The 25,284-nt window shown below is 34.5% G+C and overlaps 2 protein-coding genes across 2 annotated transcripts; both read left to right on the top strand.

Moving 5' to 3' along the window:
• The first annotated feature begins 7,089 nt into the window (after positions 1-7,089).
• On the top strand, positions 7,090-8,010 carry LOC124982804 (taste receptor type 2 member 140-like). The gene has a single exon (XM_047549721.1). It carries the CDS (start codon positions 7,090-7,092, stop codon positions 8,008-8,010), a length of 921 nt encoding a protein of 306 aa, XP_047405677.1.
• An 848-nt stretch (positions 8,011-8,858) lies between these two features.
• On the top strand, positions 8,859-23,473 carry LOC124982802 (putative taste receptor type 2 member 36). The gene is made up of 3 exons (XM_047549720.1): positions 8,859-8,895; positions 22,934-23,092; positions 23,256-23,473. Exons 1-3 carry the CDS (start codon positions 8,859-8,861, stop codon positions 23,471-23,473), a joined length of 414 nt encoding a protein of 137 aa, XP_047405676.1.
• Positions 23,474-25,284: the final 1,811 nt, after the last annotated feature.

Below are 25,284 nucleotides of genomic sequence, written 5' to 3'. Positions count from 1 at the left end.
GTACAACCACAGCAATGGGAAGTTAAACTCCATGTATGTATAATATGTCAAAATACATTCTACTCTCATGTATAACTAAAAAGAACAAATAAAAAATTGAGAAAAAAAAAAAAAAGAAACCATCAAGTCCTTAAATCAGTAACAGAGTCATGGTGTGACTCCTAGAAGAAATCTAACTGGTGGAGTCTGTAATTTCATGCACTGATGAACTTACCCCTTTTTCCAGAGTGTGTGTTTGTGCAAGTTCTAAAGACATAGGCATAAAATCCTTTACTGAAGCTTATTAAATAAAAATATATGTGAATGTGCATGCTTATGTTTGTATATGGAACATAGCTTCACAATAACAAACCCTTAATTTTCTTTTGCAAATAACATAGTTATGACAAATACAGTAGGAAAAATTTCAGAATTATGAATTTATATGTTTCATATACACTCTATGCACTCCTTCAATTGAAGTATTTATGATGTATTTTTATACAGTATGAAGAACTGTCAGTTTTTCCTGAGAAATCATTTCTACTCTGCATTGTAATTTGTATCATATATATGTACTGCAGCATGTTTTGTTTTCATTATTTAAAGTTGAATTACTTTGGATGGCAAAACCATTCAAATTTAAATCACTTTTGAGGTTCTTTTGTTTGAGATAGACTTATTCCATCATTAATTCTTATTTCATGTTTAATAGAGAGTAAATGGAACTCATAGCATAAAAATGTGCAAACAAGAGTGTCAAATACATTTTAAATTAATTTAGTTTGTGTATACCATGTGCAGTACTGAAGAACAAGATTCAACATAAATAGGTTTAGAGCCTAGAAAAAGATCGTATCTGTGACAGAAAAGAAGGAAGGGCCATGATCTCAAGGGGACTACAATGCTGATGTGTGTTTCCACATGCAGTTAGGAAGTCATTTCTTCTACTTCTCAAATTCAGGAGAAACTTTTTGAAGTTGAGATCTGCATATGATTTTATATATTTCAGTTTTTTCCTGTACCACCTTTGGACCTTACCTACAAAATCATCTTGTTCATCTACCTTTCTTAAAAGGCTTTTTTTTTTTTTTTTTTTAGTTATTTCTTGGTACTGGGGATTTAATCCAGGGGCAATTTACCACTGAGTCACATTCTTAACTCTTTCTATTTTTATTTTGAGACAAGTTCTCACTAAGTTGTTTAGGACTTCATTAAATTGCTAAGACTGGCCTTGACTTTGTGATACTCTTGTCCTAACCTCCTGAGCTGCTGAGATTGTGGGAGTGAGACAACACCTGGCTTTAAAAAAATTTTTTTTGTATTGGGGATTGAACTCAGGGGCACTTGACCACTGAGTCACATCCCCAGCCCTATTTTGTATTTTATTTAGAGACAGGGTCTCCCTGAGTTGCTTAGCACTTCATCATTGCTGTGACTGCCTTTGAACTCGAGATCCTCCTGCCTCAGCCTCCCAAGCTACGAGGATTACAGGTGTGCACCATCATGTCCAGCCACACCCAGTTCTTAAAATGCTTTTTGTAGTTAACATGAGAATAATTTTTCCTATCATGAAAAAATGCCCCATATAAAAATCACGTAAAATTATATATAATTTAATGAGCCTTTCTACGAACATTGAAATACCATTGTGAAATCCATATAATGATAGGAAATTAAGTTTTGTTTCTTGAAATTTTATGTAAAATGTGGAAATCAGACAGTATTGACATATTCATTAAAGGCAAGTTCAATTATAAGTATGAAATATGCAACCTTCTTCAAGAATTGAGTTCTCTATGACTATAATGATTTGGAGGTTATGCAACTTTAACAGTATTATAAAAACAAACCCCAATACTACCTAAACTTTTAAGTGGATCACTTCCACCTCTGGTTTATCTGTTGATTTCTTTATCATCCATTTCCCGAGTGCAATGTGAGCACCATGAGAGCAGAAATGCTGTGCTGTTTACTGTTGACTTCCAGGACTTAAGGGCCAGCACACAGAATAGTTAGTCTAAAATGATGCTTTACTGAAGAATGAATGAATGAACCCCATCAGAACTGGTAAGGAAATGGAAATAAAACCTATCATAAAAAACAGGGGTTGCATGGGTTTTGGTTTCATGTATCCAAATAATGTACTGCAGAGTAAAAGCCTGGATAACATGTATAAGGTTTTGGTAAATTTGTGTATATGCACTTTTCTATAGTGAATGATACATAATTTTTATTGTATTTTCTGGGTAGCTATATTTAATCAAAAATGACTTTTGAGTTTTAAAAATATGTTCAGTAACTAACTTGTTTTCTTAAATAGTATTTTGATATATTTTTTATCCAATATCCTTTCTAATTAGAAGTGTTTAAAACATATTACCGTGTTGTAAACTTACCGAGAGGGAACAAACAAAAATTGTACAACTCAATGACTACTTTGCCTGGGGCTTCTAAAATCTGAGTGAATCTGAAAATCTTCAATTCTTAGATAAATATGATGTCATTTGTGTGTGAAGGCAAGTCCAGGGCAGAAATGTGGTGGACACATGGTGGCCTCTTCACCATGGCCTGGAAGGTATCATGGTGAGCAGCTCATGTGAGCACTTGGGCCCAGGACTTTTCCATAGGGTCAGAGGGGAAACCTGATCCAGCATCAATCCATGGAAGAGAGACAGCTGTGGATCTTCTCAACTCTCTTCTGCCTTCTATTTCTCATTGGCCAAGTTTTACTCTACCAGAACCATCATCTCCTCTTTTCTGCTTTATATCATCCAGCCTTTGGTGGCCATCTCAAAAATAAGGTCTGCTCATAGTGTGGAGTTTATGAAGGAAGGACAATCTGGAACCTAAAATGTGCTGACCAAAAGAACAAGATATAGTCTGGGAATCTGAGGAAGCACTCAAGTTTGTTTCCAAAATAGGGCACCTTTGTGCCACTCAATTGAGATGGAACCCTGCAATAGGTCCTGGCTTTATAAATGTATATGACTTGTGCAGTCACACACACACACACACACACACACACACACACACACACACACTGTTGGGCTCAAAGGACCCTATGCTTGTATTTGTTTCCTCTTGCTATTTTGGTTTTCAGACACAGAATAGTCTTGTATGGAACAGGGGATGGATGGCCTTGGAGTAAAGAGTTTGGTCTCCCTTTTTCCTGTGTCCTTTAGAGACAGGCATAGTATACTTGTACTATGTAAATACCTCTATCAAATTTGATTGCTGAATCATTAGGCACAAAGGGCAAAGCAGCTTGTACAACAGTCTGTATCAGCTATAAAGCCCTCTTTTGCTTTGGGTCCACTGGAAACCAACAGCTTTTAGAGAAACTCTATTAGTGGGTTAGGGCAATAATCCTTGAATATGGTGTATGTTGCCACTTTTAATAGGAAATTAAGATAGGGCAACATGACATTTACTTTAGCAAAGATGTTGCAGCATGTGAAATAGATCACTGAACTCCTAAAAATTCATTGATGTTGGAGTCTTATCAGGTTTTTATATATCTTCTTCTAGTATTTCATAACAATTAAGAAACTTGCCATTTCCTGCACATGGGTATCAATTAATATAATGTCATTAATATAATATATTTAATGAGCATGATATTTACAAAATATTAATGAAACTGAGAGCTGAGAAAGTGATAAGGCCTGACATAAAACAGCGAAGATATATTTTTGAATTAAAGACAAAAGCAAAGTGTCTTGATTTTCCCTCATCATGGGTTTAGATTAAAAAGCATTCACCAGCTCAACATTGCCAGAGACTACGTTTTGCTTACTAGAGATACTATCTCCTGGAGAGCATCTGTCAGTAAATTTATGATAATCTGCATTCATCCTATATCCCAGCTGTTTTTGGCAGAGTCTAGATACTTGAATTCAACAGAGATATGAAAAGGAACATGATCCCCTGCAACTTTTAAGGTATTTTTGTTGACAACAATCTATCCCATTCCTTCAAGAGTGTGGGTTTTGATTTTTATTCATTGTCTGCCAGGATGGGAGAGTTTCAGAGGCTGTCCCTTGGTCCTGCTCAAACCAGATCAGGAAGCAATGTGAGAGTTTGCCAATGGCCAGATCTGAACATTTTAACTACACATTTAAGAATAGGGAAAACTCTCAAATGCATGAAATCTGCATTAGGATGGACTAAAAGCTCTCAGGAGCATGTGACCTTTAGGAGCTCCCATTCCATGAAATGGACCATAAGGTCTCTTTGAGTTGATTCAGGCTCCATACCTAAGACTCCCAGAGAATGTGGATCTGTGCTTTCTCTGGGATGTTGGTAAATGGCTACAGGTTTTTGGGAAATGCCACATGAACATAGTCTAAACATACTTGTGGTGCACTGTTAGGGTACTTTATCAGGGACTGAGGGAAGCCTCAGTCGTTGGGACGCTGGTTCTTTACATGACTTTGGTTCTCTGCATGGGCTCAGTGCTCATAGCTGGGTGAGGGCCTTTGACTTTCCACTTCAAAGACTAAGCTCGAGAATCAACTGCTCTACTCTCTTTTCCTCTTGGTTTATAGTATTATTCAGACTATAACACCTCTTTGCTGTCGTATGAACTCATTTCACAAGGGTGTCACTCTCCCCACTTCCATGAATCTGACCTTACAGGGTCACCAGTGAATCTTTGCTGTCAGTGCTCAGGTTCACCCTGCATGGCCCATGAGCAGCACTGGAGGCAACTTCCTTGCTTCCCAAGACACTGTCCTCTCCTGGTTTATACTCTCACTCACCAAGCATGGTTTCTCAGTCATTTTTTGCAACTTCTTCCTTTTCCCCTTTGTTTCCCCAAACATAAAATATCAGGCAGCCTATCCTAGGGCTCAGTTCTTCAATTTGTAACTAGTTATGCTAACCTTGCTCATGATCTCACAGTCTCATTCCTAAGAACATAGCTTATCAATTTCACAGAGATGAACAAGGCTCATTATTCAAATACAGCTAATGATTTATCTACCTACCTACCTATCTCACGTTGGAAAGCATATTTTTTTTCTTCACGTGTCAAAGTTGAATTTAAATATAAAACTATTAAAATTCAGGGAATAAATGGAAACCTCAGTAACAAATTTGCTTGAATTTCTATAAAATCAGGGCAACCTAATTTAGTTTTATTTAAATTAATGGTATATGTGTTGATAGATTGATTGCGAGAGTATTACTATTATAGGTAAAGCCATCTAAATAGAGAAATGTTTAGATGAAACTATGGTGAATTTACCCCTTTTTGATTACTTGCATTTGGTGCAGTATATAAAGATCTGACATGAAATCTAATAACATCTAATTACACCTAAATGCAATATTGACAGAGAACTGGATGGAGAAACTGCTCCTCTCCCAGGGCTGACTTGTTAGTCTGCCTTGTGGATGAGATGTGTGGGAATTATCATTGATGCCACCCCTCCTTGTCTGGAAACACCTGTCTTCTCTAGAAGCTGGTGTTCAGGTGTAAACCTAAACCATTTCTCATCCAGAGTGAAAAGTGTAGTGTAGAGGCCTCAGGAAGAGCTGCTGAGGGCTGAGCACAACCCTCACTGGGACCCAACTTCGGTCTGGTCTCTTTTCTGAAAGCTTATGAAGCTCCTTTGCCAGTGCCCGCTCTACATCAGCTCCGCCCCAGGGTTGTTTGCATGGCTCTTTGTCTCCTTTGCGACCACTTTGTTACATGGAGGGAACCGAGCCAGAGGGAGCTTCTTCCGACCTCTTCATTTATGGTATACTTCTTCTTAGTTTTCCTTAAAATTTGCTCATATAGTACCATTTTTCTTTTTCAACTATCTCTCTCCTGTATGAAGGGCATCTGAGAGAAGTCTCAATATATATACAATTCATTTCCTTTGCTAAGGGTTGCTTCAGAGGATGGAGGATATGTCTGATGTTCACCATGCAATATCCCAAATCTTTCTCTGCCATGCCTGAAAGTTAGGATACATGTTTTTCTGCTGCTTCTGGTAGCTGTTGCTCTTGTCTGTCCCCTGCTTACTTCTCAACTGTTAAGGAGAACGATGTCTCAAGGATGTTTACTCCCTATCTTGCCCTGGCAGCAGATCATCCTTCATCTTCTTGGGTGCCTGTAGTGAGGGTCATGGAGCAGATGTTGGTGGGAGATGAGGGGAAAAGCATAAAATCTGTAGGTATCTGATTCCTACTGGGCAAGGAGCAGTCAAAGAATGAGGAGGATTCTTGTTGTGTGAATGAACTCATTTGCCTCTGTGACTGTTTCAGAGGACCACAGAGAGATTTCCAGCACTTTTTACATGCACAAAAGAATATTCCCAAAGTTAACTCAATATTCACATTTAATAAGGTATAATATCAACCAGGAAGCATTTTAAAAGGAATGACTTATCCCTGTACGCAGTATGAGGCAGATGCATATTGAATGTTGAATCTGAAAATCTTCAATTGGATTCAAGTAAGTGTGTTTCTGTGAGTGTGTTGTATGTGCTACCAATGCATTGGTAAAAAGTGAAATGATAAATATTATTTTCAGTACCCAGCATTATAAACATAAGGAGCTCTATGATGTTAGACAACCCTGACACTTTGTACAAAGAGCTCTGGAAAACACATGCATAGGCTTCTTTGTATACCTAACTTTAAAAATATTAAAAATCCTTAGGGCTTAGTAAGTTCCACATACTTATGCATATACTTGTTGCCTGGCATGTTATTAGAATTTTGTAATCTTACTTGCTTAAAACTCCCTTTGCCAGACTAAAATATGTAATTAAGAAAAAAATATCAAAATAATGCAAATAAAAGATCTGTTTGCATGTTAGCAAAACGGGAGCAGTGTTTCCTTCATCATTAAGTACAAAAGACTCCAGGCTATTGTGCGTGAGGCACACAACATCTCAGTGAAGCTCAGCTGGGCCATCTGGGAAATGCAACATTTTCATGATGAAAGTGCTTAATCAGAAAATTTTTGATGTTTGCTTATTTAATGCTGTATATGTGAATTTTTAAAAGTGTGCTATGAATGAATATTCAAGCATCAGATATACATAGCATTTTAGATGAGTGCCTTAAGAAATCTTCAGCAGTTGATATTAGACTTTGACGCAGTCTCTTACAATGGGCCATGTCATACAGAGCATGTTTAAAATCATTTTAAGTGTGGAATCTATAATTGGGAGTTTTGGAAATGGATTCATAGCACTGGTGAACTGCATGGACTGGGTCAAGAGAAGAAAGATCTCTTCAGTTGATCAAATCCTCACTGCGTTGGCACTCTCCAGAATTGGTGTGCTCTGGTCAGTACTCACAAGCTTATTTGTACCTTCATTTTATCCAGGTTTCTCAATGACTGCAAAAATGATAAGAATGATTAATATTACCTGGACAGTGACCAATCATTTTAACCTCTGGCTTTCTACAAACCTTAGTATCTTTTATTTTTTGAAGATAGCCAATTTTTCTAATTCTATTTTTCTTTACCTAAAGTGGAGAGTTAAAAAGGTGGTTTTTGTGATACTGCTGATGTCCCTGATCCTTTTACTTTTAAATATTGTATTGATCAACATTCCTAATGATGTCTGGATTGGTGGAAATGAAAGTAACATGTCTTACATTTCCAGTTCAAGGAAGTTCGCACAATTTTCCAGGCTTCTCTCATTTACCAATTGTATGTTCACATCCATACCCTTCACTGTGTCCCTGCTGGCTTTCCTCCTGCTAATCATCTCCCTGTGGAAACATCTGAAGAGGATGCAGCACAATGCCAGAAGGTCCAGAGATGCCAGCACCTCGGCCCACGTGAAAGCCTTGCAGATTGGGATCACTTTCCTTGTACTATATGCCATTTTCTTTTTGTCTCTTGTCATACAAGCTTCGGGTTCTGAATTTCAGGGAAGAAAGCTGGTCATTCTGTTTTGCCAGGCTGCTGGAATTGTGTTTCCTTCAGGGCACTCTCTTGTCTTGATTTTGGGAAATGGGAAGCTGAGACGGGCCTCTCTGTCAGTGCTGTGGTGGCTGAGGGGCAGGTCCAAATGCTGAGCCACCAGGTCCATAGACCATTTTGGGATCATTCAGAGGAAAATTAGTTCACAAAAATTCCTGCATTTGTGAATTTATACTTTTCTAATATTTTCCTTTTATTGACTTCATGAATTTTATAAAATCTAGATAGCCACTAACCACATTACAACTACAACCACATTTATAATCACATTACAATTAATAAGTGTATTAATATACTTATATACAGAAATATAGCTTATGGATGTTTTAAAGATAAGAGATATTTAAAAAAATATATTTAGCTGCAGATAAACACAATATCTTTATTTTATTTATTTTTTTTATGTGGTTCTGAGATCAAACCCAGTGCCTCCCACATGCTAGGTGAATGCTCTACAATGGAGCCACAACCACAGTCCCAAGAGAGCTTTATAGTAGCAAATAATGTGAATTTTGTGTCAATAATTAACCTTTTTGAGATTTAAAAATGAGAAACCTATTATATGTTATACTTGTGTATGTATACATGTGAAACAGTTACTAAAAATAGAACTTTATAATTTTATACACATAAAAATGAGTTTTTACATAGTAAATGTGCCTAAAACTTTAGATAATAAATAAAGAATAAAATATGTACTATAAGAAATCAGATATTCTAAATCTATATTTTAATTCTAAGTTCCAATTTACACATTAAAAATAATTTCCTCAGAATTTCAAAACTTTTTACCAAGTTATATGTATATTTTGAGTTTCAAATTCAAAAATTCTTGAAACCTATTTATCATTATTTACATTTATAAATACATTGTGTTTTTCAATATAGTTTTCAAATATGTAACACAATCTGTTCTGATTTTAATATACACTAATATCAGATTATGGCTGCAGATAGTCTTTTAGTTGAATATCACACTGGTACATTGGTATTTTTGATTTTATTTGTCTCACCATGTACCCATATTTTGTTATATCATCTTCATATAATTATTTCAAATGATTATTTTATAATCTCAAAAATGAGATTATAAAAGGAACAGAAATTTTGAAAAACTTATAGGTGGCCATCACATAATTAACATGGAACTTGATTATGTGCATATAATAACAATATTGGTCATGTAACAAAAATAAAAAGTAACTTAAATAATGTGAAAAATATAAAATAAATAGGTTTAAGTTGTGGGATGAAGAGAGGGAAATGTGGTCATGTATACTCTATTCAATGTTGTTGAAACAGTAAGTTAGAATCCTATGTATTTTCAGAAATGAATTCTTTGTTCATGGCTTATTTTCACAAAGAAATCCCTTCTTTCTTTTTTTCTTTTTTTCTTTTTTTTTTTTTGCAGTGCTGGGGATTGAACCCAGGGCCTTGTGCTTGTGAGGCAGGCACTCTACCAACTGAGCTATCTCCCCAGCCCCATAATCCCTTCAAATTGGGAGTTTGTGTTTGGAATAGATTTTCTTGTTCTCCTAATGTTGCTCATTCATTCATATATTTGTTGAAAAAAATACGTGTTGAACATCTTTTCTATGTAGATTCTATTAAATAAAAAGTGGGCATTGAAATAAGCAGCAAATAAAAAGAAAATGTTGTTTTATTTATTAGCAGGTTAATCTGCAGTCTTTATAACTTTTTAATATTCATGTATTGTTTTTCGTGTGAAGAACCTGGTTTCTGAGATGTTAAAAGACTTATCCAGCAGTTCATGAAGAGGTCAGCAAAAAGCCAGAATAATAATCCCCAGAAGAGGGAGGTGGTCCCCCAAATTCAATGGAAATATTGGTAGAAAGAGGTTACTCACAGACACATCCAGAATCTAGTGCAAAAATACCCATAAAGCTATATGTAAATTTGGTGCTTATATTAAATATTAAATATTAACAATATAATACATATTGTTAAATTTGGTTAATGTGAACTCAAAAAAGTACAATAATTGTTTTTATTTGCTCATTTGGTGAATTAGAAGGTAACGTGCTAAACTATAGCATATACTTTATTTTTTAATCTTATCCTCTTTCCTTTTGCAGATGAAAAATCATACCATCTTCACATAATTATTTATAATGATTATTTTGTTATTTTCTTGAAACAATTTATCACTTTGAAAATTTTTGTTGGTTTACATAATGAAAATGCTAAGCAGTTGTGGTAACAACTGGAGTCTTTGTAAATGGAGAGTTGACATTTACTCTCCAATAGCAATAATAGCATAATAGTCACTTTAGTTTTGAGGTACTTTTGAAAATAATGTTTAGAGAGAATCTTTATTTTACTTTTCTGCATGTGGTACTCCAATCGAACCTGTGTTTAAAGTAGCAACTATACAGTTCTATGAGTTTAATACAGGTATAAAATCATATCTCTACCACCAACCTCAGAGCAGATCATCCCAAAGACTCCCATATGCATCCCCTGGGTGGTCAAACCTTCTTCTCACTCTGATTCCTACAAATGCTTATGTGGTCTTTGTTCCTATGTGCCTTTTCCTGAATGTTAAATAAATAGGATCATTCAATATGTATCAGGAGATTGCCTTCTTTCACTCAGGATAATGCCTTTGAGATTAATTCACTTTTTTGCTTTGTAAGGCTGGGTAGCATTTCCTGTATAGATGTACCATATTTGCTTTCTATTACCTGTTTAAGGATATTTGGGTTGCTTCCAGTTTGGGGCACTTATGAATAAAATTCTAATAAAAACAAACAAAAATATCGAATATGTTTTGTTAATTATTAGGATGATAACATTATTTCCCTTTTCTCTGACTAATGAAATTAATGATACATGTTAATAGTGATACTTAAATAATGTATAGAACATATAGTCCTCTAGTCTATATATTCTAGTTAATGAAATATCATACACATATTCACCTTTGTACATATTTTAATAAAATTACAACTATCATAGGCAAATCCAAATTCAGAGAGTATCTACAAAGGAATGGGAGGTAATCTCCAAAGAAATAATCAATCTGAATCTTATGAGAAATCTCATCAAAAAATTATGTATCACATTCAAGTGATTCATATTTTAAAAGTGCCAAGGAATTAAGCTGTAGTCTTTAATTCTTGGCTAAAAATATGCCAGAGAAATTGACTTAATACAATTTCAGAGTAAATACAATTAATGCTATTTCATAAACACACCTCACTGAAAATGTTACTGATGGGAATAGTATTATGGACTTGATCATTTGCAGGAAAAATTCAGTGTTGCTGCCCTAAACCCCAGTGTGACTGTATTTTAGGATAGATTCCTTATGGATATAATTAAAGATTAAATGAGGTCATAAGGAAAAATCCTAATCCAATAGGACTTGTGCAGGAATCTGAGTGTGCAGAGAGGGTCATGTGAACTCACAGAGGACAGTTGCTATGAGAAGGTGACCTGCTGACCAGACAGCAAGAGCAGCCTCAACAGAATCCAACTCTGCTTGATCTTGGACATCCAGACTTTGAACTGTGAGGAAATAAATTTGTTTTATAAACATCCAGTTTGTTATGTCAGGCCAAGTCCATTAATACAAAGACAAAATTTTAAAAAGGAAAGAATAAAGTTGAGCAAATGGAATGTTTAAGTAAGCTGAGAAAATAACTAACCTTTGTCTGTATATAAGGTGTAATAAAGTTGATATTTTATAATTTGAAGCAAGTTAATGTTAAGATTCTACATAAATAGGAAAGTTATGTCCAATTCATCCCCCTTCCCTTCTCTTCATTCCCCTTTGTCAAATTCAACGAACTTCTCTTCTTCCTTCCCTCCCCAATCTCCCATTATTGTGTGTTAGCATCTGCATATAAGAGAGAACATACAGCCTTTGGGTTTTTGGGATTAGCTTACAATGTATAACCACCAGAGTGGGAAGTTATACTTCATTTATGCATAATATGTCAAAAAACTCTACTGTCATGTATATCTAAAAAGAACAAATAAAAAAAGACAACTTACTTACCATAAAAAAGATTCTACATAAAATAAAGTGTAACTCAAAATGACTAAAATTTATTCTACATAGATTATTCTGTTAAATTTGGTTAATAAAACAAAAATAACTACATATGTGTACTGGAAGTCTTGACCAGTACAAACAGATTTCAAAACATGTCAAGATCTTTGCTCAGATTGACAGAAGACAGTGATATAACTAGACATGATTAGAAAGAGATGTGGTATGTATATTGCAAAGTGTATGTTACCTAATAAAAATTACGATAATAAGTAAACTGCTAAATAGATAGCTTAGGAAAAAAAAGAAAGAAAGAAAGAAAGAAAGAAAGAAAGAAAGAAAGAAAGAAAGAAAGAAACAGTAATTCCAAGACAAAGCAGACCAGGATATTTAGAGAAGAAAAGAGAAAGCATGACGAACCACTGAGGAGGTCATTTGAGCTTAATATAGTCAGAAATCACTTAATGAATTAAGTTAGTCATTAACAAAAACATTCAACTTTTAGACTAGCCTGTATTTATTAAACACATACTAAAGCAGAATTATACATATTTTATATGATAAAATTTCATGTATTTTGTAAACTTATAAATTGTGTATGTTTTGTTTCATATGTTACATCCTATAACATCCTAATAGAGTTGCATCTAAAAAAATGAAAATTGGTTAAAAATATGTGAATAACTATATAAGAATTAAGTGATCAAGGGACTGCTAGCTACTTTCGAATATTCATTCTTCCCCTTCTGGTTTGTAACAGAACCCTAATGTTATCATGTGCATTTTGGTGTCTAGACTACTAAATATTGCATGCTTTTGTTAGATGAGTGATAAACTTTCATCTAATTTAATCACTAAATTTTATTCACTTATTTAACTTTGCAATACGATGCTGAATTCTGAAATTACATATCAATTAAACAAAAGCTGGGGAAGCAATGCAAATAGCAGATGAAATATTTATTAAAGTGAACTTCATCAGTGTTTAAACAAAGATGTTTAAATTATAAAAGGAAATAGCAATAAATAAAACACAGTTAGGACCAGGATTGCTTCTAAAATGTACATGTATTTTTAAAAATGGAGAAAATACTGAATTAATATACAGTGGATATTTAAGGTATTTCACAAACTGATAAAGATGAAGTAGAATCATAAAGGGGGCATGAATCACATAACTAATAAGATTAATCTAACATGCAAAAGTAGAGTCCTTTACTAACATAGAATACACTACTGTCTCAGAGATATACATATTTTTTACAAACAGACTATTGATAAACCACAACTTCTCAATGAATATTAAAGAAGGCTATTATAAAAATAGTCTATTACCTGGTGTAAACAGTAATTTTATTAAAAAATGATAATGATAATAATAATACCTAATCTTGTAATAAAAATTGCTCTTTATCATAGATAAAAGACAAAATGTATCTTGGGGTCAATCCACAATTTAGAATTAAACAATCCTGAAGGTACTTCCTAAACTGAGGCTTAAAGATTTCATTCAAATCTGGAAAATTCATAACTATGGAAATATTTGGCAAAAAAAAATGTTGAAAAGATGAATGGGTAGAATATTTTTCTCAATTTTTGAAACTCACTTTGTTTATTTTTTATTGGTGCATTATAATTATGCGTAGTAGTGGAATTCAATATGCCATATTAGTAGGTGCACATAATTGAACATTTAAATCAAGAAGCTACAAATAAATGGCAAAGTAATCTTTAAAAAAGAAGAAGGAAGTTAGGAGGGAGTAGAATAGTCTAAACTTGGCCTAACCGTATACAGACAACTATACTTAGTGCTCCATATGCGAATCATATTTAATCCTGAAACAAGAGTATTACTTTTGTTGCATAAGGAAACTGAAGGATAAAAGAGGTGAAGGATTTTGCACAAGGTCCCATAACTATTGATTGGAAAAATTTGAAATGCTAGCCCAAGCAATCTAATTCCCAAGACTTGCATTCTTAAATACTTTATAATCTGCACAGTCATGTCTTGGTATCTGCAGGGGATTTGTTCTAGGACTCTTGGAGGACCTCTAAAATCAGAGGGTTCTCAAGTTCCCTTTGTAAAAAGACATAATATTGTCATATAACCTACCTATAACTTTTCGTATATTTAAATCACATCTAATTTACTTACAATACTCAACACAATGTAAGTGTTACGTAAATAATAGCTATGCTATATTTTTAGGGACTAATGACAACAAAAGTTTGTACATATTAAGTACAGATAAAATTGTTTTCCAAATACTTTTTATCCATATTTGGTTGAATTCAGTATTTGGTGGATACAGAGGGACAGCTGTTATAATGAAAGAGACTAAGGAAATAGAAAACTAAAAGTGTAAGTAGGGTAAAACCAAAGAGTTCTAGGTAAAAAATCAATGAGCTGAAAGAAGCAAACAAAAACAATATCAGAAACATAATAATAATCTGTAACAAAACAGAATAAAAATATATAAACACAGTTTCTCACCAAAAGTACGAAATTCAGGCAAATCACACATTTTTAGTGCTTGGATCCATAGCGTGGGTGGCTTCTCCATGCCAGGCTCCCTTGGTGTGTGACAGACCAGAGTACCCAGCAGTTGGTCGCTTTTCCCAGCAGCCCCTGGAATGTCTTTACATAGAGCACCTCTGGCAAGACATCTGTCTGAGAAGGTTTTCTATATACTATTTCTTTTTTTGTGTGTGTGTTCAATAGATTTATTTATGCTGACTTATTTATTCACAAAAAGAGGTTTCCATTTTGATAATTAACAAGTTCCTTAGCAATTGAAGTATTTCTTAGCAAGGATTCCTGTGAGTTTCTCAACAAATGTACAGAATTACCAAGATGAATTCATCTTTCTGCAGTCCTGCAATCAGGTACTTGTTTTTCCCTCAAAACATTCAAACAAAATTGTCTGACAGATAACACCCATGTAGGAACCATGTTTTATCACTTTAGATTTGCAAATATTTAAACAATATATTTCAGATTATCATATGGAATGTGAAAATGTACATTTATAAGTATATGGAGATACAAATAAGAGCTCATTCAGTCTGTGTAGTGTCATTTAGCCCTGGGGTTATGAACCATTTGAGAATCCAATACATACCATTTTTTATTTCTCAGCCTACTGCTCAGGTGGCATTAGGTTCCTTGTGTGTGTCCCCAGTCCAGAGCCAGGTTAGTGAGCATACACCATTTAATTTTCTCAACAGGAATAAGACCAGCCCCAACCCAAGTTTAAAATGCAGTTCACCACAATCATGCAAATCCCTTATCTCTAGCCCTGAAAGTTATAGCCTCAAACAGCCATAACAAACAGGATTACCCAGAGTCCCCACTGCACATGGTGATATATTATTCTCAGTATCCTCCAGCTTTATTCCACTGAAACAAAACATTTCTTATATCTCCACTTCTTGTCTTCCCAACTGGTTTCAATAAATATGCTCTTAGTCTTGTCAGTGGAGGATTTTCTTCCACTCACCTAGGTTCTTCCAAAACTGCCCTTCAGGTGTGTGCAGCATTTCCCAGCTGGACCATTCTTTTGACAAATCAGGTGACCTTCACAGTTCCAAATCCATCTCCTCACTGGCCTTGTTCTAGCTTCTCTTGCAGACATTCACATAAGTTAAGATACACAAGTTTCAGAATGCTCATGACTTGACAGGGGCTGGCAACCCCTACCATTCTGGGACTTCTCCAAGGGCAAGTCCATTATGATGTCAAAAATAATTTGTGTTACACACTGGAAAAAGTTGGTGTGTAAGACCAAAAACACATACAGTGCTAGGACTTTTATACTCTGACAGGCAAAAAAAAACTTCCCAGACTTATTTCTTTTTTTTTTTTATTTTAATTTATTTTTATTGTAAACAAATGGGATACATGTTGTTTCTGTTTGTACATGGAGTAACAGCATACCATTTGCGGAGTCATACATTTGCGTAGGGTAATGATGTTTGATTCATTCTGTTATTTTTTCCTTCCCCCCATGCCTCCCACTCCTCTCTTCCCTCTATACAGTTCCTCCTTCCTCCATTCTTGCCCCCCCCATGTGTCATCATCCACTTATCAGCGAGATCATTTGTCCTTTGGTTTTTTGAGATTGGCTTATCTCACTTAGCATGATATTCTCCAATTTCATCCATTTGCCTGCAAATGCCATAATTTTATTATTCTTTATAGCTGAGTAATATATATATACCACAGTTTCTTTATCCATTCATCAATTGAAGGACATCTAGGTTGGTTCCACAGTCTGACTATTGTGAATTGAGCAGCTATGAACATTGATGTGGTTGTATCTCTGTAGTATGCTGATTTTAAGTCCTTTGGGTATAGGCCAAGAAGTAGGATAGCTGGGTCAAATGGTGGGTCCGTTCCAAGTTTTCTAAGGAATCTTCACACTGCTTTCCAGAGTGGCTGCATTAATTTGCTTTCCCACCAGCAATGTATGACTGTACCTTTTTCCCCACATCCTCTCCAACACCTATTGTTGCTTGTATTCTTGATAATCACCAATCTAATTGGGGTGAGATGGTATCTCAGTGTAGTTTTGCTTTGCATTTCTCTTATTACTAAAGATGGTGAACATTTTTTCATATGTTTGTTGATTGCTTGTTCATCTTCTGGGAAGCATCTGTTCATATCCTTAGCCCATTTGTTGATAGGGTTATTTGTATTCTTCGTGTAGAGTTTTTTGAGTTCTTTATATGTTCTGGAAATTAGTGCTCTATCTGAAGTATGAGTGGCAAAGATATTCTCCCACTCTGTAGGCTCTCTCTTCACATTACTGATAGTTTCCTTTGCTGAGAGAAGGCTTTTTAGTTTGAATCTATCCCAGTTGTTGATTCTTGCTTTTATTTCTTGTGCTATGGAAGTCCTGTTAAGGAAGTCTGATCCTAAGCCAACAAGTTGAAGGTTTGGACCTACTTTTTCTTCTATAAGATGCAGGGTCTCTGGTCTGATTTCAAGGTCCTTGATCCATTGTGAGTTGATTTCTGTGCAGGGTGAGAGATAGGGGTTTAATTTCATTCTGTTGCATATGGATTTCCAGTTTTCCCGGCACCATTTGTTGAAGAGTCTATCTTTTCTCCATTGCATATTTTTGGCCCCTTTGTCTAGTATGAGAAAATTGTATTTATTTGGGTTTGTGTCTGTGTCCTTTATTCTGTACCATTGATCTACCTGTCTATTTTGGTACCAATACCATGCCGCTTTTGTTACAATTGCTTTATAGTATAATTGAGGTTCTGGTATTGCTATACCCCCTGCTTCATTCTTCCTGCTAAAGATTGCTTTAGCTATTCTGGGTTTCTTATTCTTCCAGGTGAATTTCATGATTGCTTGCTCTATTTCTGTAAGGTACATCATTGGGATTTTAATTGGAATTGCATTGAATCTGGATAGCACTTTTGGTAGTAGGGTCATTTTGACAATATTAATTCTGCCTATCCAAGAACATGGGAGATCTTTCCATCTTTAAGGTCTTCCTCAATTTCTTTCTTCAATGTTTTGTAGTTTTCATTGTAGAAATCTTTTTACCTCTTTGGTTAGATTGATTCCCAAGGATTTTATTTTTTTGAGGCTATTGCAAATGGAGTTGTTTTCCTCATTTCCCTTTCAGCTGTTTCATCACTTGCATATAAAAATGCTTTAGATTTATACATATTGATTTTATAGCCTGCTATTTTGCTGAATTCATTGATGAGATCTAGAAGTTTTCTGGAGGAGTTTTTTGGATTCTCTAAATATATCATGTCATCAGCAAATAATGACAGCTTAAGTTCCTCTTTTCCTATTCGTATCCCTTTAATTTCTTTAGTCTGCCTAATTGCTCTGACTTGAGTTTCGAGGACAATGTTGAATAAAAGTGGTGAAAGAGAACATCCCTGTCTTGTTCCTGTTTTTAAAGGGAATAGTTTTAGTTTTTCTCCACTAAGAACGATGTTGGCCATGGACTTAGCATAAATAGCCTTTACAATGTTCAGGTATGTTCCTACTATTCCTATTTTTTCTAGTGTTTTGAGCATGAAGGGGTGTTGTATTTTGTCAAATGCTTTTTCTGCATCAATTGAAATAATCATATGATTCTTATCCTTAAGTGTATTGACATAATGGATTACATATATTGATTTACAGATGTTAAACCATCCTTGCATTCTAGGGATGAACCCCACTTGATCGTGGTGCATGATTTTCTTAATATGTTTTCGGATACGGAGTGCCAATATTTTGTTAAGGATCTTTGCATCTATATTCACCAAGGATATTGGTGTAAAATTTTCTTTCCTTGATGTGTCTCTGCCTGGTTTGGGTATGAGGGTGATATTAGCTTCATAGAATGAGTTCAGTAGGGTACCCTCTTTTTCTATTTCCTGGAATACTTTGAGAAATATTGGAATGAGATCTTCTTTGAAGGTCTTGTACAACTCGGCTGAGAATCTGTCTGGTCCTGGGCTTTTCTTGGATGGTAGGTTTTTAATGGCTTCTTCTATTTCATTGCTTGATATTGATTTGCTTAAATTGTGTATGTCCTCCTGGTTCAGTTTGGGAGGAGCATATGTCTCTAGAAATTTGTCAATGTCTTCGGTAGTTTCTATTTTGTTGGAATACAGATTTTCAAAGTAGTTTCTCATTATGTTATGTATCTCAGTGGTGTCTGACATGATATTTCCTTTTTCATCATGAATTTTAGTAATTTGAGTTTTCTCTCTCCTTCTCTTTGTTAGCGTGGCTAAGGGTTTGTCTATTTTGTTTACTTTCTCAAAGAACCAACTTTTTGTTTTGTCAATTTTTTGAATAGTTTCTTTTGTTTCAATTTCATTGATTTCAGCTCTGATTTTAATTATTTCCTGTCTTCTACTACTTTTGCTGTTATTTTGTTCTTCTTTTTCTAGGGCTTTGAGCTGTAATGTTAGGCCATTTAGTTGTTGACTTTTCATTCTTTTCTGGAATGTGCTGTATGCATGAATTTTCCTCTTAGTACTGCTTTCATAGTGTCCCAGAGATTTTCATGTGTTGTATCGTCATCCTCATTGACCTCTAAGACTTTTTTTTATCTCCTCCTAATGTTTTCTGTTATCCATGTTTCATTCAATAGCATATTATTTAGTCTCCAGGTGTTGGAATAATTTCTCTTTTTAATTTTGTCGTTGATTTCTACTCTCAGTCCATTATGGTCTGATAGAATACAAGGCAGTATCTCTATTTTTTTGCATTTCCTAAGGGCTGCTTTGTGGCATAACATATGGTTTATTTTCAAGAAGGTTCCATGTGCTGCTGAGAAGAAAGTGAATCTGCTCGTTGATGGATGGAATATTCTATATATGTCTATTAAGTCTAGGTTATTGATTGTGTTATTGAGTTCTATGGTTCCTTTGGTTGGTTTTTATTTGGAAGATCTATCTAGTGGTGACAGTGGTGTGTTAAAGTCACCCAGAATTATTGTGTTGTGGTCTATTTGATTCCTGAACTTGAGATGGATTTGTCTGATGTACAGGGATGCACCATTGTTTGGGGCATAAATATTTACTATTGTTATGTCTTCCTGATTTATGGCTCCCTTAAGCAGTATGAAATGTCCTTCTTTATCCTTTCTAACTTTGGCTTGAAGTCCACTTTATCTGATATAAGGGTGGAAACCCCTGCTTTTTTTACTGAGTCCATGTGTGTGGTAGGTTTTTTTCCCATTCTTTCACCTTTAGTCTGTGGATGTCTTTTTCTATGAAATGAGTCTCTTGCAGGCAGCATATTGTTGGTCTATTCTGCCAGTCTATGTCTTTTGATTGATGAATTTAGGCCATTAATGTTCAGGGTTATTATTGAGATATGATTTGTATTCCCAGTCATTTGGCTTATTTTTGGTTTTTAAGTTGGCTTGGTTTCTCCTTTGAGTGGTTTTTCTCTAAGGTAGTTCCTCCCTTTGCTGACCTCCATTGTTGTTTTTCATTTCCTCCTCATGGAATATTTTGTTGAGAACATTCTGTAGTGCAGGCTTTCTATTTGTAAATTCTTTTAACTTTTGTTTATCATGGAAGGATTTTATTTCATCTTCAAATGAAGGTTAGTTTTTCTGGGTACAGGATTCTTGGTTGGCAACCATGTTCTTTCAGAGCTTAAAATATGTTGTTCCAGGCCCTTCTAGCTTTTAGAGTTCGGGTTGAGAAGTCGGCTGCTATCCCTATTGGTCTCCCCCTATATGTAATCTGATGCTTTTCTCTCATGGCCTTCAAAATCCTATCTTTATTTTGAATGTTAGGCATTTTCATTATAATGTGCCTTTGTGTGGATCTGTTGTGATTTTGTGCATTTGGTGTTCTGTAAGCCTCTTGTATTTGATTTTCCATTTCATTCTTCAGGTTTGGGAAGCTTTCTGATATTATTTCACTGAATAGGTTGTTCATTCCTTTGGTTTGCATCTCAGTGCCTTCCTCAATCCCAATAATTCCTAAATTTTGTCTTTTCATGATGTCCCATAGTTCTTGGAGATTCTGTTCATGATAGACACCTGACAGTGAGCAAGCTGCACTCAAAAAAGGCATCGATAAGCTGGTAGACTGCAGGCCATCACAGCAGACAAATGGGATAAACACCAAGGGATCGATAAGCAGCAAAAACTGCCTCACCAAGAAACAGATATCCTTTGCTTGAAACCGGAGTTACGGAGCGACAAGTAATACAGCCTCCCTCTAGTCCACCATCTTGGATCTCCTCTATATACTATTTCTATATTCTGCAGAGTTATCTACTTCTTTCTAATTAATTTTCCACCCTTTGTAATACTTACTAATTCATTATGTTAAATGCTTCTTGGTCAAATTTATACATGGTTTGTCTCCAAATTGAATTCTAATCATTAATAGTTGTTGAAATATTATGTGACCAAAATTTTCACTGAACCTATAAGGAAACAATAATAAAAGGTATGAGGAAATGATAATAATCCAAATAAAAAGGGTATATTAAACAAATACAGGAATATTATACTTAATGGTGAAAAGTAGACATTAACAACTAAAGCTAGAATTAAAAGAAACAAAGTTATTGATCAAAGAAATGAGAAAAAGATAAAAAATGCATGAAAATTTGAATGCAAATTACATTTATTTTTCTCACAGACAGTATGTTTACCTATTTATGATCAATGTAATCCATGAAGAAATAAGTAATTTGTCAAATAGAAAAAGTGAGTTTAGAAAAATTGCCCAAACCAGCATTAAAGTATAACTATTCACCAGCAATGTCCATTTAGATTATAACTTTTGATACTGGACTTTTTCATAGTAGAGAAAAATAATAGAAGAAGTGCTGAGGATGTAACTTGGTGGAAGAGCACTTGTCTAGCACATAGGGGACCTGGGTTTGAGCCCCAGTACTGCAAAACAAAGAATCAATTTAGGGAATGACAGTAAGTCTAATACATTATACATTATTGAAGTATTCATTTAATTGTATTGAGAAACACAAAAAATATGATTAAATGTTGATATTTACCACCTTTTTTGGGTATACCTTTTTTTTTTTTTTTTTTTTTTTTTTTTTACCACTTTCCTAGGTTACATAGGACACAATCCAATCCAAATCCTTGCATCCAATTCCAGTGAAAATCACAGTGGATTTCAGGAATGTCTGTAAAATTTGTGAATATTTTCATTAAATAATGAATTTTTCATTAAATAATAAAAGTATTTTTGATACTAGGGGTTGAACCCAGGGGTGCTTTACCATTGAGCTACATTCCTAGTTCTTTATTTTATTTTATTAATATTATTTTTTGAGACAGGGTCTCTCTAAGTTGCCCAGTCTGGTCTTAAACGTCTGATCCTCCTGCCTCGAGTCACTGGGATTACAGATGTGTGCCACTGTGCTCAGCTTGTATGGTTAAATATTAAAGAAAGTCAGGAAAGAAGCTTTGTAAAAGACCTAAGTTTGAGAAACATGCTTGATAAATACTATAGGTTAAGAAGCTTGAGTGTGAAAGAAGGGGATTTAAATCTCCATAAGCACTCTTAGTTTTGGAAGTTTTGGGAAAATGATTCATACTTTGTTGTTCCTTAGAATGATCTTAGAAGTTTCGTGAAATATGTGGATTTTATGGTAGTGGTGAGTGTGGGTCTGTTTATGTCCTGTAAACAATAAAACTATGGATATGTACTAGTTATCAGCACCTGATTTTATGGAGGACTGGGTTTCCTGGAGGTTCCTAAGGAAACTGTGAAGCTTTTGATTGGAAAACATAAGGAATCTATAGATTAGGTCTTTAAGATTTTCTACATGAATCGAAGGTTTTTGCTCAAATGAATTCTCGGTGATAACCAACCATTTAGTTGATCACCAGATAACTAAGTTTCTTCTATCAGTTAGATTTTTTCCTACATAGTCTATGTATTAGATTTTAAAATTTACTAGCCAATATGTAAATGTAGTAAATTCAAATTATGTACATATTAGACAAGGTGAAAACTGTAATCTCATGAAAGAGAATATGTCTTCATTTGCATGCTAGCAAATGAGAACTCAGATTTTCACACCATCATCTGTGAAACACTGTAGCCTGTGGGAGGGATATAAGGTATATGCATAGGGGTTATTTTGAGCCGTTTTGGGAATAACACCAAACTCATCCTTTAACATACTGTGGTCCTTTTCTATTTGACATAGGTTACAGAATGTAAAAGAAAATAAGAAGTTTAGTGCACATACAGAATCCAGGTGTTGGTAGAACTCAAGGCAAGAGATTATAAATCATAACCAGGGTTTATTTATTCAACACTAGACTTGATAAATTTACCACTGAGCATCGTTTCCATCCAAGTAATGGCAGAATTTGTTTTCAGAAACTTTATGTCTTTATAGCATTGATGATATGCAGTGACTGGATCAAGAGGAAAAATATTCCTTTTCCTGAAAGAATTCTCTCTGTTTTGGTCATCTGGTTTGTTTCAGGAAAGTTAATTCACTGATATAAAACTGTGATATCCAGGTTCGTATGGTGGACAAGTAAGAATTATTGTTCTTATTGCCTGGGCAGTAATCAACCATTTTAGTAACTGGTTTGCTTCTAACCTCAGCATATTTTATTTGCTCAAGTTAGTCAATTTCTCCAGATCATTATTTCTTCACCTAAGGAGGAGAAAGAGGAGTGCCATTCTACAGATTCTTTTGAGGATGATGGTGATTTTGTTCTTTCATGCTGTAGAAACAATCATAGAAAATAGCTATATGGTTGAATATGAAAGAAATTGAGTATAAAAACCAAATTGAGGGATGTCGTAAATTTTAAAATATGATGGCATTTACTGCAGTAAATTTAATACATGTGATCTGTTTTCTGCTGTTAATCTACTCCCTGTGTAAATGTGTCAGGAAGATGCAGCTCCATGACACAGGGTCCCAAGATCCCAGCACCAAGGTTCACATGAAAACCTGGCAAACTGTGGTCTCCTTTCTCTTGTTATTTGCCAGGTACTCTCTGTCTACAACCACCGTAGTTTGGAATTCTAGTAAGCTGTTGCTGCACTGATTTCTTGGTGTTGACTTGGTACTAGCATCTGTCCTTCAGGTCATTCATGTGTTCTAAATTGGGGAAGAAAGAAGCTGAAATAAGCCTTTCTATCATTTCTGTGGCAGGAGAGGGGCTGGCTGAAATAATGGACAACTTCAAGTACATAGACTGATGTCAGGATCATTGCATGACTTCAGGCAGAAATCCAACAGATTGAGTCTGAAACGTTATGCTTACTACCACTTTTTCAATAGTTTAGTGTTTGAGTAATTTCTAAAGACATGCTTCAAAAGTCTGGTACCTAAATTTATCAAATAAAAGGATATATGGTCATGTGTATTTGTGTGAGTATATTAAAAACATGAGAAAAACTGACAATAATATGCTCTTAATTTTTTTTTCATGCAAATGACCTAATTATTCAAAATGTGGAAGGAAATTTCAGAATTATGAAGTCATGTGCATTTCACATGCCTACTCCATATTGACCCCCCCCCCCTTTTGGAGTATTTATGATTTAAAATTATATGTTATTGTAGGACTGTCAGCTTATTTCAGGAAATCACTGCTATTTACTCTTGTACTTTGTAACACACATGTGTATCACAGTGTGTTTAGATTTCATTGTTTGAGCCACCAACTTTTTTTTTATGACAAAAAACTCAATTCTAAATGGAATGTTGAAGTGGATTTATTTCATCATTAACTCTTATTTCATGTTTAATATGAATTGTTAAATGGTATTGTTGTTACAAAACATGCACACAATCTGATTCAAGAGTGGCAAAAATTTTAGAGTAAATTTAGTATATTTGAGCCATAAGTAGTGCTGAATAATATTAGACTTAATGCAAAGAGGTAAATTCTTAGAAGATCATTTTTATGACAGGAATGAATGAAAAAGGACCTTGATCAAGATTGATTGGGAAAGTCATTTTTTTCCAATTGTTGAATTAAGAAGGACCTTTTAGTAGTTTTTTTTTTTTGTGTGTGTGTGTGTGTGTGATATTGGGGGTCAAACACAGGGCCTCATGCAAACTAGGCAAGTGCTCTACCCCAGCAAGGAAGACCTTTTCAAAGTTGAGATATGATTTTAAATATTTCAATTTCATCCCAAACCACCTCTGAGCCCTTGATTTCCAAAAACTCCTGCATCTTCCATTTTTGAAATGCTTTTTAAACTTAAAAAGTCTAATCTTTACTCACTTAAGAAAATAATATAAAAGTAATATGAAAATCACGACATATTCAATGAACCTTTCAGCATCCATTAAAATGACATCTAAGAAATTTGTATTTTAATTATATTTCTCATATGACTGTTCTGTTACCATATGTAAAATGTGGAAATGAGAGAAAGTATATTGATATTACCATTGAGAGCAAATTCTCAGTCTCTTTTGCTGGTTTTCCCTAAAAAGTAAAATGTCCAACCAAAGGCTTAGATTTTCCAAATGTAATCAATTATGTGATTTCACTAGTAATCTCATAGTCTCTTTACTGAGAATGTAACTATGCAGTTTCTTAGAAATGAATAAAGCTGATTGATCAAATCTACATCTCTATTTATCTCACATTGGAAGAAATGCTTTTGTTTCCTGAAATGGAAAAAGTATGTTTAAAAGTAACACTACCAGAAACTAGAGAAAAGGGTGCTTTAGTACTAATTTTTGTATGAATTTCTGCTAACCTATTTTGATGGTGATCAAGAAACTAGTTTTATTTAAAAGAAAAATTCAGTTATTGATGATTTATATGTAGGGGATTATAATTATAAATCATGATATAAGTAGAGAGATACCTAGATTTTTGGTTGGTTTAACCCTTTT

Source organism: Sciurus carolinensis, chromosome 4, assembly GCF_902686445.1.
Source record: "Sciurus carolinensis chromosome 4, mSciCar1.2, whole genome shotgun sequence".
Classification (NCBI taxonomy): domain Eukaryota; kingdom Metazoa; phylum Chordata; class Mammalia; order Rodentia; family Sciuridae; genus Sciurus; species Sciurus carolinensis.
This window is presented reverse-complemented; position numbering and strand designations above follow the sequence as displayed.